This window comes from Erpetoichthys calabaricus, chromosome 1, assembly GCF_900747795.2.
Source record: "Erpetoichthys calabaricus chromosome 1, fErpCal1.3, whole genome shotgun sequence".
NCBI lineage: Eukaryota > Metazoa > Chordata > Cladistia > Polypteriformes > Polypteridae > Erpetoichthys > Erpetoichthys calabaricus.
Window position 1 is genome coordinate 142,518,500 of NC_041394.2, and position 19,022 is coordinate 142,537,521.

Here is a 19,022-nt window from a genome sequence, read left to right on the forward strand (position 1 = left end):
TTAAGTGTTCCCCAACCCATGTTAAATCGGTACGTGCTTCTCAAACTGACTTCCTCTTGTACTGAGGAGGCGCCGGCAGCGATCGCCACACAGAATACATTCACTTAATGATATTCCTGCTCTCAGAACATTTAGAATGCTAAGATAAATACTTGATATCATTTTCATGATGAAATGCATTAAAGCATGTATTAATCATGTGGGGGCACAGTGGCATGGAGGTTGCACTGCTGCCTTGCCGCAAGGGGGTCTCGGGTGTACCCTGCCTTGAATTTGCATGTTTTTCTGGTGGGTTTACTCAGCGTGCTTCAGTTTCCTTTCAAAGTCATGTAGGATGTGGGGTTTTGTTATGCTATATTGACCCTACTAGTGTATGTTTTGCTCGTATTCACCCTGCGATGTGCTGGCGTTCAGGATTTGCTCCTGCCTCGCACACAATGCTTGCGGGGATGGGCGCAACCCTGAATGGATGGCATAATTAAATATGTATAACAAAGATTTTTTTTAAAGTTCTGAACACTCCATGGTCTAAGTTTATAACTAGTTTTAATTTCACAAAGACGTTTATCGTGTGGTGATTGGTTAGATGGTGAAAGAAAAAGGAAGGATAGGAGCTGAGGGTTTAGTATGTCAGACAGAGACAGCACGCATGCAATAAAGAAAGCCCACTCAGAAGAACATCCATTGAATTCTGTGTTCGTGTTAGATCACAAACACAACATTTACACAATATTTAAGTTAAACCTGTGCGATACCCATTCATGCATCCAGTTTTTGAAACCTCATCACACCTGCCATAAAGTTCTCTACACTGAACGTACACCTGGGGACCCCTTACTCCAAAGGAGCAGCACTACCGCGACACTACCTTGCATGTTTAATACCTGCTTTAATGCATTTCATCCTGAAAATGATATCAAGTATTTATCTTAGCATTCTAAATTTTTAGAGAGCAGGAATATCATGAAGTGAATGTATTCGGTGCAGTGATCGCTGCCGGCGCCTCCTCTTAGTGCGGAGGAAGTCAGTTTAAGAAGCGCGTAGTGATTAAAAACTGGGTCGAGGAAAACAACACAAACCATTTCATGTGCTACATTAACTTATGACGGGGTTTGAGAAAATCTAGTAAATTAAACATTGATTTTAGGATGAAGTTTAGTTAAGACATTCTACTTTAATGACAAAATAAGATAAACTATGAGAATAAAGTGGAAATGTCGAGAATAAAGTCAACATGTCGACTTTATTCTCGACATATTAGTTTTTTTTCTTCCCTGTGTTTGTATTTTTGTTTCTTCATCGTGGCCCTAATACGATTCTGTAGGGCTATACCACAAATAACATTATAAATGCAAGTTGCAGTTTTATTATTTATGTAAATAGCTTAGCTTGAAGCAAGGTCCATATTAATGCAGTTTGCCTTAATGATGGTTCAGTTGGTAAAAATGTCATCACCAAGTTGCACTTGTTTTATTTTATTTTAATAAAAATTTGGTGAATACTATGTAATGCACCTGGGCTTGAAGTCTTGAAGTAATAGTGCAACTATCAGTAATAATACTATTATTTATTTTATTGTTATTATTTATTAGTTTAAATATTATGCAGGTTAATGATGAAAAAGTTGTTTAAAAAGTCACTTTAACATGTCAGTGGACAGAGATTGTTAACATTAACAGAAAGTGTAGTTGGTTTACAAAAAATATTTACTATTTATTCCTTTTCTAAGACATATTCGGTGCAATACAATTTTTGACAAGCACTTCTGGATATTTTACTAAGTCTAAATGCCTCTTTGTATGGTTGAAAATATGCTGTCAAACTTATAGTTTGTTTTTGCAAAATTTGTTCAATAAAAAGGTTCTATATTTTGACTGCATCTGTCATGCAATGTGATACCTTCTCCATTAGTGCCACCCCCTTGAAAACTATCACTTTATGGGGCAATGCAAAACTGTATTAATCCTTGTGTGCACATTAAAATGTTTTTTTTTTGTACAATGTACAATACTCTTGACAGTAGATTAGGTTATTCTTAGCCAGTAATTGCAGTGGAAAATGTGGTTAACATCCACTCATGCATGGGGAAAAAAATACCATCGAATACCGTGAAACCGGGATAATTTAGAAAAATACCGTGATATAGAATTTTGGTCATACCGCCCACCCCTAATATATATATATGTGTGTGTGTATATATATATATATATTAGTGCATCCGCAAAATATTCACAGCGCATCACTTTTTCCACATTTTGCTATGTTACAGCCTTATTCCAAAATGGATTAAATTAATTTTTTTCCTCAGAATTCTACACACAACACCCCATAATGACAACGTGAAAAAAGTTTGCTTGAGATTTTTGCAAATTTATTAAAAATAAAAAAAATTAGAAAGCACATGTACATAAGTATTCACAGCATTTGCCATGAAGCTCAAAATTGAGCTCAGGTGCATCCTGTTTCCCCTGATCATCCTTGAGATGTTTCTGCAGCTTAATTGGAGTTCACCTGTGGTAAATTCAGTTGGTTGGACATGATTTGGAAAGGCACACACCTGTCTATATATGGTCCCACAGTTGACAGTTCATGTCAGAGCACAAACCAAGCATGACGTCAAAGGAACTGTCTGTAAACCTCCGAGACAGGATTGTCTTGAGGCACAAATCTGGGGAAGGTTACAGAAAAGTTTCTGCTGCTTTGAAGGTCCCAATGAGCACAGTGGCCTCCATCATCCATAAGTGGAAGAAGTTCGAAACCACCAGGACTCTTCCTAGAGCTGGCTGGCCATCTAAACTGAGCGATCAGGGGAGAAGGGCCTTAGTCAGGGAGGTGACCAAGAACCCGATGGTCACTCTGTCAGAGCTCCAGAGGTCCTCTGTGGAGAGAGGAGAACCTTCCAGAAGGACAACCATCTCTGCAGCAATCCACCAATCAGGCCTGTATGGTACAGTGGCCAGACAGAAGCCACTCCTATAAAAGGCACATGGCAGCCTGCCTGGAGTTTGCCAAAAGGCACCTGAAGGACTCTCAGACCATGAGAAAGAAAATTCTCTGGTCTGATGAGACAAAGATTGAACTCTTTGGCGTGAATGCCAGGCGTCACGTTTGGAGGAAACCTGGCACCATCCCTACAGTGAAGCATGGTGGTGGCAGCATCATGCTGTGGGGATGTTTTTCAGCGGAAGGAACTGGGAGGCTAGTCAGGATAAAGGGAAAGGTGTCTGCAGCAATGTACAGAGACATCCTGGATGAAAACCTGCTCTAGAGTGCTCTTGACCTCAGACTGGGGCGACGGTTCATCTTTCAGCAGGACAACAACACTAAGCACACAGCCAAGATATCAAAGGAGTGGCTTCAGGACAACTCTGTGAATGTCCTTGAGTGGCCCAGCCACAGCCCAGACTTGAATCTGATTGAACATCTCTGGAGAGATCTTAAAATGGCTGTGCACCGACGGTTCCCATCCAACCTGATGGAGCTTGAGAGGTGCTGCAAAGAGGAATGGGTGAAACTGGCCAAGGATAGTGTGCCAAGCTTGTGGCATCATATTCAAAAACACTTGAGGCTGTAATTGCTGCCAAAGGTGCATTGACAAAGTATTGAGCAAAGACTGAATACTTATGTACATGTGATTTCTCAGTTTTTTTATTTTTAATTAATTTGCAAAAACCTCAAGTGAACTTTTTTCACGTTGTCATTATGGGGTGTTGTGTGTAGAATTCTAAGGAAAAAAATGAATTTAATCCATTTTGGAATAAGGCTGTAACATAGCAAAATGTGGAAAAAGTGATGCGCTGTGAATACTTTCTGGATGCAATGTATATGTGTTTTATTTAAACCTTTTAAGTTTGTATGCGGGCGGCATAGTGGCACAGTGAAAGGTGCCAGTTAGGAGACCCGGGTTCGCTTGCCTGCGTGGAGTTTGAATGTTCTCCCCGTGTCTGTCTGGGTTTCATCCGGGTACTCCGGTTTCCTCCCACAGTCCAAAGACATGCAGGTTAGGTGCATTGGCGATTGTAAATTGTCCCTGGTGTGTGGGTGTGTGCGCCTTGCGGTGGGCTGGCACCTTGCCCGGGGTTTGTTTCCTGCCTTGTGCCCTGTGTTGGCAGGGATTGGCTCCTGTATTTAGGATATAGCGGGTTGGATAATGGATGGATGGACATTTGTATGCATAGCCCCATTTGCCCATTTTCGTCTTTTTTCTTTCTTCAGTAATATTTCAGCAAACCCGGAGCTTGTCAGTTCAAATCCTGGTACTGACACCACTGTGTGACCCTGAGGAAGTCACTTCACCTGCCTGTGCTGCAAAAAACAAAAGTAATGTAACAAATTGTACCTCAGATGTTGCAAGTTGCTGGAATAAAGGCATAAGTCAAATAGATAAATATGTATTATACACATAGGAACTATTCATTTATTTTCAGTTAAGTCATGTGCAGCAAACCTTTATAAATGAGGGCTTCTCCTTTTTAGATAGTGCAAACTGTTTCTTCTTCATTGAGGTTTTCTCTAGCATGTAGATCGGGGTAATTACATTCACGGCATTCGTAGTCTGAATCACAATCTGATTGTATGGGTGGTTACCTATCAGGTAACGCTTATGGTTGGCCAGCAAGTCAGCTAACATCAGCCACGGTGCCTTCAGTTGTGAGAAGCAGATCATAGAATGGTTGAAAATAGTTTACTGTCAAATAATGCAAAGAGTTTCGCCCTAATTCTTGGCTCATCAGGCGTACACACTCACTGCACTCCTTTACGGGAATCGAACCTCGGACGTCAGCGCTAGAGGGGCTTCGCAGCGGTGAAGTATTGCTTTGAAATTTTAATTAAGAAGAAAAGAAAACCTTTTTAAATTGAGGGAAAATATACCAATAACAATTTGTTAAGGATCTGTTTTTTTTGTGAAGCTGCCTTTACACAGCCTGTCCGCTGTTTTATAAACAAACGCCATATAAGGCCGTCCTTTCTCCTTCACAGTCAGTTCGCGTGATTACGTGGGAGGCGTGATGACGCAATACGCAACCCCGCCTCCCACGGCCAGCGAGCTGCAGTCCATTACTGTATATGGACAAAAAAGAGGTTCCAGTTATGACCGTTACGCTTTGAATTTCGAAATGAAACCTGCCTAACTTTTGTAAGTAAGCTGTAAGGAATGAGCCTGCCAAATTTCAGCCTTCCACCTACACGGGAAGTTGGAGAATTAGTGATGAGTGAGGGCTTTGCCTTTTATTAGTATATATATATATATATATATATATATATGAGGGTTGTCTGGGTTCCGCGCGGAATCACTCGAAAAAAGTAGCCAAGGATTTTTTTTTTTCTGTTTTTCTCATGTACTTAAATCCTTTTTAAAATTTTCCAAGTATTCACAGCCAACATCAATGCACTTTTGGGCTCTTCTGACCCACGCCGCAAAATACTCGCGAAAGGCTGTCTTTGGGAGGTTGTCCAGCTGTTCTTTGACAACTGCAATCAGTTCCTCTCGAGTTTCGAAGTTGTGGCCTTGCAGGGGTTCTGTCACCTTTGGGAAGAGACAAAAGTCACATGGTGCAAGATCAGGCGAGTAAGGTGGCGGGTTCAAAACTTTGACACCACTGTCTTCAATGAAATGCTTCGTCGCATTAGCCGTGTGGGCTGGCACATTGTCATGATGCAAAAAGTGCCTTCGCAAGTTCTTGGACCGGCCTCTAGCCATCGCAGAAAAAATGTCAGGCAGGCACTGAGTGGTGTACCACTCAGAGGTCAGTTTTCCTCTCCATCAGCGGAATTAACGCGACAATGCCATCGATGTTGAAAAAGATGGCAAACATGGTGCATTTCACCGAGCGGATTAAACCATCAGAAAAGTCGTAAAAAATCATCGCTCGAAAGTCACGCACGCACGGAGTCGGGAGCTTCGCCACTAGCGCCGGCTGCGCACTCGCAGTTCATTTGCTTCTTGTGAGAGAGAGAGAGAGAGAGAGAGAGAGAGAGAGAGAGAGAGAGAGAGAGAGACACACACACACACACACACACACACACAGGATATTTCTTAAAACAATGGGCCTCAGGCATAGCGCTGTCAATTAATTGTATCTTATTTACAATCTTTAGTCATTCATCTACTCTATTGGTTAGTGGTGCTGTTGGCTTGATCCATCAATTGCTAATGTAGTAATTTCTACATGGTGTGACTGAAATGCATGCAAATATCCTTAAATTGAAGTCTGCAATGTACACTTTAATCATATTGTTTGATTTGTAATTTTAAACTGTAGAACAGAGAGGTAAATGAAGGAAAAATGTGCCTTTGTCCCAAACATTATCGAGGGCACTATACATAAACTTACACATATTTCTTCTCACGCATCAAATCATTAATTTGATATTGGTAGTTAAATACTGCTTCTATACTGCTACTATACATGTAGTTCGATCATTTTTTCTCATTAACAGCACTACAGTTTTTTTTGCTGTTGAAATATTAATTTCCTGTATTTATTATATGGGAGCATAATGTAAAAATTTGGATTTGCATTTTAATTATACAGTACTTTTTTTTTTTTTTACCAAATCTTATACAAACTCATAAACAAATAATACACAGTACAAACCATTACCCTTTACTGATCACCAACTGAGTCTTTTGGATTGAGAATTAAACACCGAGAGGAAAAAAAAAAAAAACAAATTAGCAAAACATACCTCTGGTTCCTGTTGAAAGATGACAACTCTCCCACCTTTATCACCTGTTGCTAACAACTCTCCAGAGTGGTTGAACTCCACAGTTGAAATTATGTCCGCTGTCAGAGAAAACACAGAATTTAGGCCATTGTACGGCTGCAACTAACGATTATTCTGATAATAGATTAATCTGGTAATTATTTTTCGATTAATTTTTTTTTTATAATACAACTAATTGATTAATTTGCTATTTAACACATGAAGTGTATTAAATGGAACCTTTCACAAATTAAACAGGTCTGTGTAAAATTTTCAGAACTACATTTAAAAACAAACTATAGACATTTTAAAGAAAATATAGGTTTTATACATTTATATAATAATACTTTGAAAACAAATAGTAATAAATAGAAATAAAACACTTAGCCACACTTAAAGCTCTTGTTGTGCAGTGAACACACAAAATTTCCTTAAAAACACAACAGTTTTCAATACATTAAACTAAACTCGCAATTTGGATTACGTATTTATAATCACATTAAAGCAATACTTCAGTTTTTTGGTTTTTTTTCCAGTGTCTGTGAAAGACAGTTTACTCACAAAGCATCATGTAAATATCTGACCACTACAACATTTCACCACAGAAGAACCTGTTGCACCATCATCACCTTTTTTTGTATGTCTGCAGTATTGTTTGAATTTAGTCCAGCACAATGAACATGGCTGTCACATGCTGGGGAAATGTCCAAACTATTTTTCTTTTGCGGCAAAATAAGTTGTTTTATTTGTGTGAAACTCAGTTCTGTCTTTGCTAACTAATATGCAGAGTTAATATCCTTTTGCGTCACCTGTTCTGTGTCTGGAAATCTTTTACTGCTGCAGATTCTTTTCATTTGCTTGCAATCAATTCATTACCACAGCATGTTGCATGTTATTTGCTGTTTGGAGTGTGCCGTTAGATTTTCACATTTGAAACTGTGATTCTGCCACAAAATCTGTTTTACTGGCTACACCAGGCTTGAGGCAGCAGTTCTTGAACATAATTATATCTTCCTCCAGATTGTATAAAATCCAATTGAAGTCCAATAGCCAAATAGTCTGAATTTTCACTTTTCCACCCTACTCCTACCTTTTGACTTGGAATGAGCGACACACACTTCAGTCACGGTTGATGTGCTGTGAGAGTCACCACTGCACTCAGAGTTTTTGACTTCCCTTGCACAAAAGACTGACAAAACGTTTTTTTGCTGGGACAGGGACTTAACGTTTATTCGCAACCATTTTTGTAAACACACATACACACTAATGTGTTTGCAAGCATGTAATATAGCACCATAATTTAGTGACCACACCCTCGCCAAAAAAAAACATCCAGAAATGGCAACGTGGCAACGTTTACTAGCTAGTGGCTAATGGCACATATTTTTAGTTACCTACCATGAAATTCTGTTGAATATGCTAGTGTTTTATTTGCCTTGTAGAGCAGGGGTCCCCAACCACCGGTCCGCAACCCACTACCGGGACGCAGCCGTCTGACAGCCGGGCCGCGAGAGAACTGCCGGCAACGGAGACTCACTCAGACTTTTCAGAATGCTTGGCGGGCGGGGCTTTGCAGCGGCACAGAGAGAGGAGAGAGACCGAGGTGAGAGAGTATTACAACAAAGTATTTTTATGGTCCCGACAGTTTCCCCATATGACACGAGTCTATAGAAATCTCGTTACTATGAAGTACATTCAGCACATGCTTTCATTACAACAAAGTGACCTTGAAATGCTTGAATGAATCATCCACAGAGCAGTTAGATCTGTGGTCGCAGCTCAGTCGTACACATTTACACAACGATCCCCAAAAAGAAACATTGTAAAAAAAAAAAAAAAAAAAAATCTTTCTTTGAACTTTCCTCGTGCTGTTTTTTTTTTTTTTTGATGTTTTTGTTTTCTGTGGTTTTCAGTGATACCTTTTGCTTATTGCTTGTCAACATTTGAAAAACATCCATTGGAATTTAACTCATTGTCACCCTCCTAAACGGCAGACATGAAAAAAACGATAACAGTGTTAATGTTTGTGATGTGCAGTCTGTTGGAATGACAAATGCAATGCATATGTGTTTGTTATATGCAAAAAAAGAAGAAAAATCTCGGGTTGCAAACGTATACGAACTGCTTAATAACTTAATAATAATAGAAATGTTATGTAAATTGTGTATAAAACTGACCGTGGAAAAATTGCATCTAATAAAGTGGTCCTTGCTGTCAAAAAGGTTGGGGACCACGGTTGTAGAGGACTGGACTATGACTCAAATTATTCCTGACTTTAAACTGAAAGTCATTTCATTATGTCTATCCTAGCAAATATCGCATTCATAGATCTTTATCACATAACACTGAAGTAACATTCAACTTAGTAAGATAACAGCGAGTCTTCCTCATTTCATAGAGCCTGTAAAAGTATGTTTCCTATTCAGATATTTGTGCATCTCTGTTGTGCTCTCATACCATATGAGGTCAGACCTACACATTTTGCAACTCACAACCCCTTTTTTTTTTTGGCAGTCATAGTAAAGTGTTACTAAATTCTTTCACTTGCACTGTCATTTCTGCCACTTGCTTAGTGTCTGCCTTTTTTCAAGTGTGTTCAGAACTGAATGAAATAGTGACAAAATTGCTCGGCACGACATACTCAGCCTAATAAGGTAATCAACTAATTGATTAAAGTGATCATTGCCAACATATTTAATAATCAATTATGGCAATTAGTTGTAGCCCTAGGCCACTACATTACTTAAATTTATATTGTTTCAAATTGTGCTTAACAGTGTAAATAAAAGACAGAAATGCAACAACTGGAAAAACAATTGTTTAGAATAGAAAACACAGAAAACAGTCACAACAACATAAATATTTAGGACTTTTATTTTTTTTAATTTAAAATTATGGACTATTAAAAAGTAAATCTTTAAAGAATTCTTTATCTATAAGAACTTAAAAAATAAAATTATGTTAATAAATTTGAAGTGTGAGCCCAGGTTATTTGTTCAAACTAGGCCTGGGCAGTATATCAAGTGCTACGATATGAGCGATTATTTTATAATGCATCATCTATATATATAAAATGCCTATGTGCGTCCAGGTGTCCATGTGTGGGTGTCTTCTGGTGAAGTGCGCATGCGCATGGCACGGTGCTATGCGCGATATTACTGTCAGAGAAAGTTAGAGGCGTTTAACGAAAATACAAACCAGCATTACTGCGAGAGGAAATTAAAGGTATACAATACAGTGACGCATATTACAGCCACATACAAGCCAGTATTACTGTCAGAGGAGATTAAAGGCATATTACCGACGCGCACGCCTGTATTACCGGCAGAGAAAATTAAAGGTATATTACGGACGTACAAGACGGTATCCTTCAATGAGTGCGCGCACAAAAAGGCGAGCCTCAAAAAGATGACCCCAATTGGGCGCAGCGAATAAAGGCGCGCGTAAATAAAGATCTGCACCTGTTGCTCTTCACATATTCCAGAGCCATTTGAACTAAATTATCTACGCGCCCTTATTGAATAGAGCCGTACAAGACAGTATTACACAATACACGGCGGCAGCCCACGAAGAACGGTCAGCTCAGCAAGTAAACATCAACAAAATAAAGGCTGAAAGAAAGAAAAATACGACCAACAAAAAGAATGAGGTCAAAGTCCCTTGCCATTTAATATAGACTGTTCCTACTAATGTTTATGCACTACTGTTCTAGCGCCCGTTATTGTAATGGGCTAAATGACTAGTCTGAAAATAAAACTATTGTGATATATTAATAGGTTCTACCAAACAAACACAGTTTGTAGTGCATAATTTCTGTGGACTGGGATGCATTCTAAACTCTGTCTTCATTTGTGCCTTTTCCACTGCACTGGTGCACATTCAATGTGGAACCAGTTCCACTGAAGAAAGAAAAAAAAAAACTGGTGCTGATGTTGTGCCAATTTTGCTGTGCTGATCTGGCAACTGGAGGCCCTTCAACATGATGAAACCAGCACCCAGCCTGACTTAGTTGTGGGACTTCCAGAAGGAGCTGAAGCAATGCCACCAGCAGCCTAAAAAAGAGAAGCAAAGCTTTGGTAGCTTGTTTAAGAGGCCAACAACTTCATCCACATTGTCTCACAGAGATAAATTGAAAATTCAGCTTCAGTTTTACCTACAACCAGCCGAGATCGACAGTGAGACAAATCCACTTGCATTGTGGAAAGAACATTAACCAGTCTTTCCAACTCTCAACCACCTTGCAAACAAATATCTCTACATAAAGGCCACTAGTTCACCCTCTGAAAGGGCATGTAGCACAGGAGGCAACATAGTGAACTGGCACAGGGCATCTTTAAAGCCAGAATCAGTTGATAGACTTGTATTGCTTGCCCAAAATTTGTGAAGTTGCTTGAATATTTGTTCTAGCCATTGTTTGTTTACAAAATATAGCCTAAAAATAAAAATGTTTCAATATGCTTTTTAAGTTTTTTTTTTGTTTTTTTTTTAATGGCAAATCTGCTAAAGTAGTTAAAGCACCTACTTCTACACTACCTAAGTATACACAAAAAATTGGCTTTTTTGTGTTAATTTTTAAATGCATTTCTTGTGATAATGTGTATATTTTATTCAATGCTATTATAAAGTAAATAATATAAATGTATTACTGTGCAATTAGAACTAGATAATTAAATACAAGAACAATATAACCGTGAATGTTTTGAGCAAAATTCGATAGGAAAAAATATCGATGCATATTGTACATGGACATTTGATCCAAAAATATCAGGATTTAAATTTTGAGCCATATCAAAATCACAAAGTATGAATATATGGATAAACGTTACATGTTATGGCAACACAGATGCAATTTAGTGACTTGCTAAAGTAGCTGTCAAGCTTTCAAATGTTGCTAGAAATCAATTTACATATATCATACCCTCATTCAAATTTGTACAGTAATCCCTCCTCCATCGCGGGGGTTGCGTTCCAGAGCCACCCGCGAAATAAGAAAATCCGCGAAGTAGAAACCATATATGGTTATTTTTATATTGTCATGCTTGGGTCACAGATTTGCGCAGAAACACAGGAGGTTGTAGAGAGACAGGAACGTTATTCAAACACTGCAAACAAACATTTGTCTCTTTTTCAAAAGTTTAAACTGTGCTCCATGACAAGACAGAGATGACAGTTCTGTCTCACAATTAAAAGAATGCAAACATATCTTCCTCTTCAAAGGAGTGCGTGTCAGGAGCACAGAATGTCACATAGATAGAGAAAACAATCTCTAGCAAACAAATCAACAGGGCTGTTTGGCTTTTAAGTATGAGAAGCACCGCGGCACAAAGCTGTTGAAGGCGGCAGTCAAAAATCAATATGTGCCCTTCGAGCTTTTAAGTATGCGAAGCACCGTGCAGCATGTCGTTTCAGGAAGCAGCTGCACAAAAGATAGCAACGTGAAGATAATCTTTCAGCATTTTTAGACGAGTGTCCGTATCATCTAGGTGTGCGAACAGCCCCCCTGCTCAATCCCCATACGTCAGGATCAGAGAAAGTCAGCGAAAGAGAGAGAGAAGAGTAAGCAATCTAGCTTCTCAGCCATCTGCCAATAGTGTCCCTTGTATGAAATCAACTGGGCAAACCAACTGAGGAAGCATGTACCAGAAATTAAAAGACCCATTGTCCGCAGAAATCCGCGAACCAGCAAAAAATCCGCGATATATATTTAAATATGCTTACATATAAAATCCGCGATGGAGTGAAGCCGCGAAAGGCGAAGCGCGATATAGCGAGGGATCACTGTACATTTATTTCAAAATTATATGTTCAAGAAATACTTAAAAGCTAAACATCAGGTTTCTGTTATTGATGTCAGAATGAACATCACTATTCAAATATCTCATTTGAATTTATTTTAAAAAGTTCTTAGTCGAAGCAAAATTCTGACATTTGATTGTAAAAGAATTGTTGTTTATTTAATTGTGGCATTAAGTTATTCCAGACACGCTACGCAAAGGTACAGTATTTTACTGATCTGCACATCACTTCTACAATCAACCAGTTTCTAATTTTGAATGGTTTGCTTATCTTTATTAGTAAAACTGGCAGCTAGACCACTTTCACAATTAAGCTTTTTTTCTGATCCCGCAGGTGTACTTGGAATAGTTTGGGTTTTTTTTTTTTCCTAACACTTCCCCAGTGCACTGAAAACATCATTTTGGATCTAATTCTGTATCATTCACTATTAAACCCAAGATCCCTTCTTATTAATGCAAATTGAAAATAAGTCATAATTCTGATTTTCCTATTATTATGAAAACCCTCTCTTTAAGAAGCCAATGCGCTGTATCCTACAATTAGTTTCCATTTACATGGCTGCCAGTTTGACACAAAATGCTTAAAACAATGATGTATACTTAGAAATATTCTGGCCATCTGTATTAAAATATTGCTGCATCTGATAAAGAAGGAGAAAAAAAGTAGACAGATTGTGCAGACAGTGACTTGATACCATGATGATACTGTTAGGCAAACAAGAAGTGCTTCTCTGGTGAGTCCATAGATGGCTTCTTATTCTGAACGAGCTGTATATACCCGGCGTTGCCCGGGGCAGAAGTAACCTAATCGGTCAAACACTTACATATATACCAAAGTAAACCTAATCGGTCAAACAGTTACATATATAAAAAAACCGAACCTAATCGGACAAACAGCTTCATATATACAGAAGCGAACCTAATCGGACAAACAGCTAATCTATATACATAAGCAAACCTAATTGGTCAAACAGTTACATAAATACAAAAGCAAACCTAATCGATCAAACAGCTTCATATATACAGAAGCGAACCTAATTGGTCAAACAGTTATGCATGTGCAGAATGATTTTACAAACATTATGCGTGTTAACAATCATTAAAAAGAAAAGATTGAGGAACTGTTCTTCTATATGTGATGAAGCCACTAATAAGACAGATTTTTTTCAGGACCCAGCTGTTTCATAACTAAACTACTGCCACCCCAAAGTAATGCCTAATAGTGGTTTTTGGGGTAGCTGTGGAATAAAAAGGGTGTTTTTTAGTCAGTAAGAATCTGACACTACCCTTCAGTACGGGCTGAAGGGTGCCTATGTAAGGTTTTATATCCTTCCCGTATGGAAAAAAAAACATACTAAACTTTTTTTTCATCATTACAGATAATCTCAGTCAAATCGAAGTACGCATTCTCAATTTATTTTTATCTAATTTTTACTTTTTCACAAAGCCATCCCATGCCAATTTGTATGAATAAACTTTTGCTAGAGAGTTAGCAAAAGTTTATTCATGCACATATTTTAATACGGATAATCTATCTCTAATCAAGGTTCTCATTTTCATTCTAATTTAAAATAATAATAGATACTAATTTTTTTCTTCTGTTTTAGAAAAACCAATCTATGCCACCTACGTCTTCGTCAAGTCAGCTTCATCCAGCTTCATCAGATATAGAAGAAGAGTTCCTCAATCTTTTCTTTTTAATGATTGTTAACACGCATAATCTTTGTAAAATTATTCTGCACATGCATAACTGTTTGACCAATTAGGTTCGCTTCTGTATATATGAAGCTGTTTCATCGATTAGGTTTGCTTTTGTATTTATGTAACTGTTTGACCAATTAGGTTTGCTTATGTATATAGATTAGCTGTTTGTCCGATTAGGTTCGCTTCTGTATATATGAAGCTGTTTATCCGATTAGGTTCGCTTTTTTTATATATGTAACTGTTTGACCGATTAGGTTTACTTTGGTATATATGTAAGTGTTTGACCGATTAGGTTACTTCTGCCCCGGGCAACGCTGGGTATATACAGCTCGTTTCATATAAATATAAATTATTAAACAGTAAAATCTTCTTCTGTAATTTGCTACCGTGGCAATTTGTGTGTCTGTCCAGGATTTTAAATGACCTGTAGCTCGCAAACCGTTGCACCTATACACTTGAAATGTGGTACACATATAGTATGTCACGTCTACTATCCGCTTTATGGGTGATGATTGTTTTAGTCTTTTTTATCTTTATTTTATTTTATTGTACAATCAAGTCCTATCTGCGCACAGCAGGGAAGCCGTGGGCGGATGCGTATGGTGTATTCACTCGATGTTATCGTGCATTGCGCTGTCAGTGGTATTTTGATAAAAGAATTTGAACAACATATAAGAAGCGTATAAATTATTAAACAGTAAAACATTAACATTTAAGAAGTAAAGTTACATTAAGTACTACTGCTGTGCCTTCGGGTATACCTCATTTTTTGTTTGCCCATTACATGCTTAAATGTATACATTTTTTGGTGCACCTACCCGAGAACACGCGACATATAACCGAGCGTGGGAGAAGCATGGATTTTAAACACGCGTTGAGTTGATGTGCTGGTCTCCCTCGTGAAATAACTGGTAATGTTTGACTAAAATCTACAGCGAGTAAAACGACATTAGCTCCTTTTTTTTTTTTTACGATCTCTGAGATGTTGCTTTTTTTCGGTTCAAGGCTTCATAAGCTCTTTTATGTTGTATGGTGTACTTATCCCAAACCATCATCTTTGAATGTTGCAACACTTTCGCCTTGTATGTAGATCGGGGTAATTACATTCATTGCATTCCTAGTCTGAATCACAATGTGATTGTATGGGTGGTTACCTGGCACTGTAGGGTTGCCACCCGTCCTTTAAAATACGGAATCGTGCCGCGTTTGAGAATGAAATTGCGCGTCCCGTTTTGAATCAATACTGGACGGGATTTATCCCGTATTTTTTTTATCATTTTTTTTTTTAAAGCAGCGTCTCATGCAAATCATCCCACACGCATTTTATGAAGATGCCTCCTTTCCTACTTTTGATTGGGTAATACTTGATGTCATCGTTAGTTTGATTGGTGTTTTTAACTGTCCAGTGAGTAGGGCGTGTCTTTCAACCGTAAGCAGATTTTTTGCACTGGTATCACTGACCTCGACGACGGCGACGTTATACGTCAAAAATAAATTACGATAAATGACGATTTTAGCGATACTTTATTACGACGGCGGCTACATAGACACGATCAAATAAAAACAAAAAAATCAAATAATCATTCTACATTTTCAAAACGTTGAAAAAACGACGGAATGAAAAAAAGGCCCACCCGACGACCCACCCATTCCATTTTTATATATATAGATGAAAATAAACGTTACCCCACACCTGCCAGTTGTGACCCCCAAAAAAATAAAACATATTTCCTTCAACTTTTTCACCACTTGCTTGCACTTTACTTCAGTTGCTGCTTCCACCTGTCATGGTCTGACTAACTGACCCATATTCCTCATGATCCTTGATAGGACAACAAGCCATAAAAGTAGCAATAAAAGCAGCTTAAAACCATACGAGCTATATGTGTAGGCATTATGCTCCACAACATTATTTTCTTTTTTACTGTTTTTTTCTAGCTGTATGATAAAAATATAGCCTCTTCTTTAATTTTGAAAGTTTTGTATTTTGTTTAATGTTACTCAATGTTTGAAACTTTTTTAATAAATAACATAAAAAGCCACAACAGCATCACTACAGCCTTTGAACCCAACAAGATAGGGTCCTAAAAAATATGATAATTCACGGTGGCAGTGATTAAATATCTTGTTATCTTGTATGTTACATGTCAATCAATAGAGAAAATATACAAGCCCAATTACAAATAGAGGAGTCGGTTGTACCATGTATTGAGTCGTCAGAATCGGTGTTACCATGAACTGAGGAGTCAGAATCAGTAGTACCTTAAATTGAGGTGTCATAGTCAAAAGTTTTATGTATTGACTCCATAGTTCTGCCTGCAGAGTACCTTTTGGCAGAGTAAACTATGCCAAAAAGATGTACTATAAACTTTGCACAGTATTTTATAATTTGACCAGACAAAAAACATTTTCCGGAATAGAAATTTGCTTATTTATTATGAACAGTCCTCTGAAACAAAATGAATATCTGCACTTATACAAATAACATTTCAATTACCTTTCACTGAACACAATTTTAAATAATTCAAATTTGCAAAATGCACCAAAAATGAATAAAAAAAAAAAAACAAACTAAAAGCTATTTCTCAATTGCATGCTTACTGGCATGACCAGTTCCTGAGCTTTTTGCAGCTTTCTTAAAAAAACCTTCCCAGAGTCGTCTTCCACTTTGGTTCAAAGGCCACAGGAGCCGAATTAGATGTTCGTTGGATATAAGCTCTCCTTGAGGTGGGCTTGTTTTGTCACCTGTAGAGGACGTATGTTGTGAATGAACTCTCACGAGCTGATCTGTTGCAATGAACTCTACCTTGTCATAACTTGTATAGGAAGTTTTGAAGTGGGGATCTATAAACTATGTCATATCAATAAGGTTGTCAATGGAAGGATTTGAATACTTGCTATTCAGGCTTTACCAGTGTAGTTGTTTTAATCATTCTAGTGATGTCTGCATCATCTTCGGTCATTTTCCAATGAATGAGTACTGGCTTTAGATATAACATATTGACATACTCCTTTCCAGTCAATGAATCTATAAATTCTTGCAGTGGAGCAAAGGCTGTATTTATTGGCTCAAGAACAAGGATGTCCTGCCAAGTAGGAAACAAACGTCTTATTCTGTCTTATCAGCTGCCAGGACTTGGGTTATGCGTTTCTCTTAATCGAGCATCCATGCAATAATTTTTGGCAGGAATCCCATCTATTAGATGTTTCTGTGACTAGCTTATGGCTTGGCAAGTTATGCTTAGCTTATGTAGCTGACCTTTTCCTTTCCTTCTTCCATGTGAATAAATACGTGCTTACCGCTATTTTAAACAAACACCAACTACCCACTCAATACAAGAGTTCTTCAAAACTTTCTGCGAAATAAAATGCAAACCCCACCCCCCCACAATAAAAAATACATTCATTAAATATAATTTTCTAATTTAACCATCCTGATGCTTTTACATTTGTATTTTAGACAATACATTACTTAATTTGAGCCATTTAACACACCTTTGTTTTTTCTCTCTGTCTCTCTCTCACACACACGAGTGAGCACATAAATGTGAGACTCTTTAATGTTTACAGTGTGAGATGAACTTAGTGTATTGGAATATCACTCACAACATGAAAAAAATACTATTTTACTAATACTACATGTTAACACAGATAATGGAATGATGACTGCTATTCCAAAGTAGCCACTTTCTCTAATAAGTTTAAAAAAGGACAAAGATGCATCTATCCATTCATGTCAAGTTCCTTCTACAAAGACTTAACTTCAATGCACTAATAATTCGTGGAACAAAAAGCAGCCCAAAAAACAAAGAATAAATAACTCAGTAAACCAACATAAGGATAAAACCCAATCATTGAAATGTCAGATGGCAAATCCATCTTCCAAAATGGTGGACATTAAAGACAGAACTAAAAGATGCAACATTTGAATTATTGGCATTTCAGAAAATGGTAGCATCCCTGTTCTTTTTTTTTTTAAAACTTGTGGTCCATAATTTTCCTGGGACAGTGCAACTTTTTCTAATGATGAGATATTGCTACAAAGTGTATATATATTATTCTAACGATGGGGCAGTTGCTTAAGAATTTTGTTAACAAAATTTATTAAGCATTTATGAAAGAAAAAAATACCTTATGATCATTTTCTTTCTGCAAAAAAGATATCCCATTACGACTACAAGTAATGCTATTGAATGCTGGCACCCAGGTAGGAATAACTGCTTCTCTCCTCCTGTTCATATTTGACTGTATTTGCATTTCATTTTGACCTCAAAAAATTCTCTCCTACCATTCTTTAAAATGCTAGACTAAACTGTTGGTCTTCTTTGCTTGCACGATATTAGGTGCTGACATACATTCAAAGTTGGGCCACGTCTGAAGGTGGAAGGACCAATGCAATGTTTAGTTCCAAATTAATTATTTGCATATACAAGCACTTCCTGGTCAGTAACCATCTGCATGATGTGTGCAGGTACAGGTGGAGTCCAGTTATTACGAAAATCACAGGACCATAAAAATATTTCGTTATAACGAATATGGGGAAAATACATATAGTATTGTGATCGTGGCCACTGGCAATTCACCATGTCTAACAGCAGCGGCGCAAGGACAGCTACATAGTTGCTGTGCAGCAAGTGAACCAAGGGCAAAGCAGTTGGTTGTCCTCTGGTGGATCAGGGTTACAACATACCATGCTTCTCGCACAGTTTAACATTTAACATCTGGCTTTCATCTGCTCCTCCTCACACTCTCGTGATCTGTCTTCTCCAGACTGCATCTGCCACAGGGGTGATTCCGAGCTGCTGGTGCTCTTTT

The 19,022-nt window shown here is 37.9% G+C and overlaps 1 protein-coding gene across 2 annotated transcripts in view; it reads right to left on the minus strand.

The window, feature by feature from the left end:
- ppp2r2ab (protein phosphatase 2, regulatory subunit B, alpha b) overlaps positions 1-19,022 on the minus strand; it is a 229,745-nt gene that overhangs the window by 117,025 nt on the left and 93,698 nt on the right. For both annotated transcript variants that reach the window (XM_051923506.1, XM_051923509.1), the window contains exon 3: positions 6,691-6,788. In XM_051923506.1, coding sequence (XP_051779466.1) covers positions 6,691-6,788 — 98 coding nt within the window. The remainder of the gene's footprint in view (positions 1-6,690; positions 6,789-19,022) is intronic.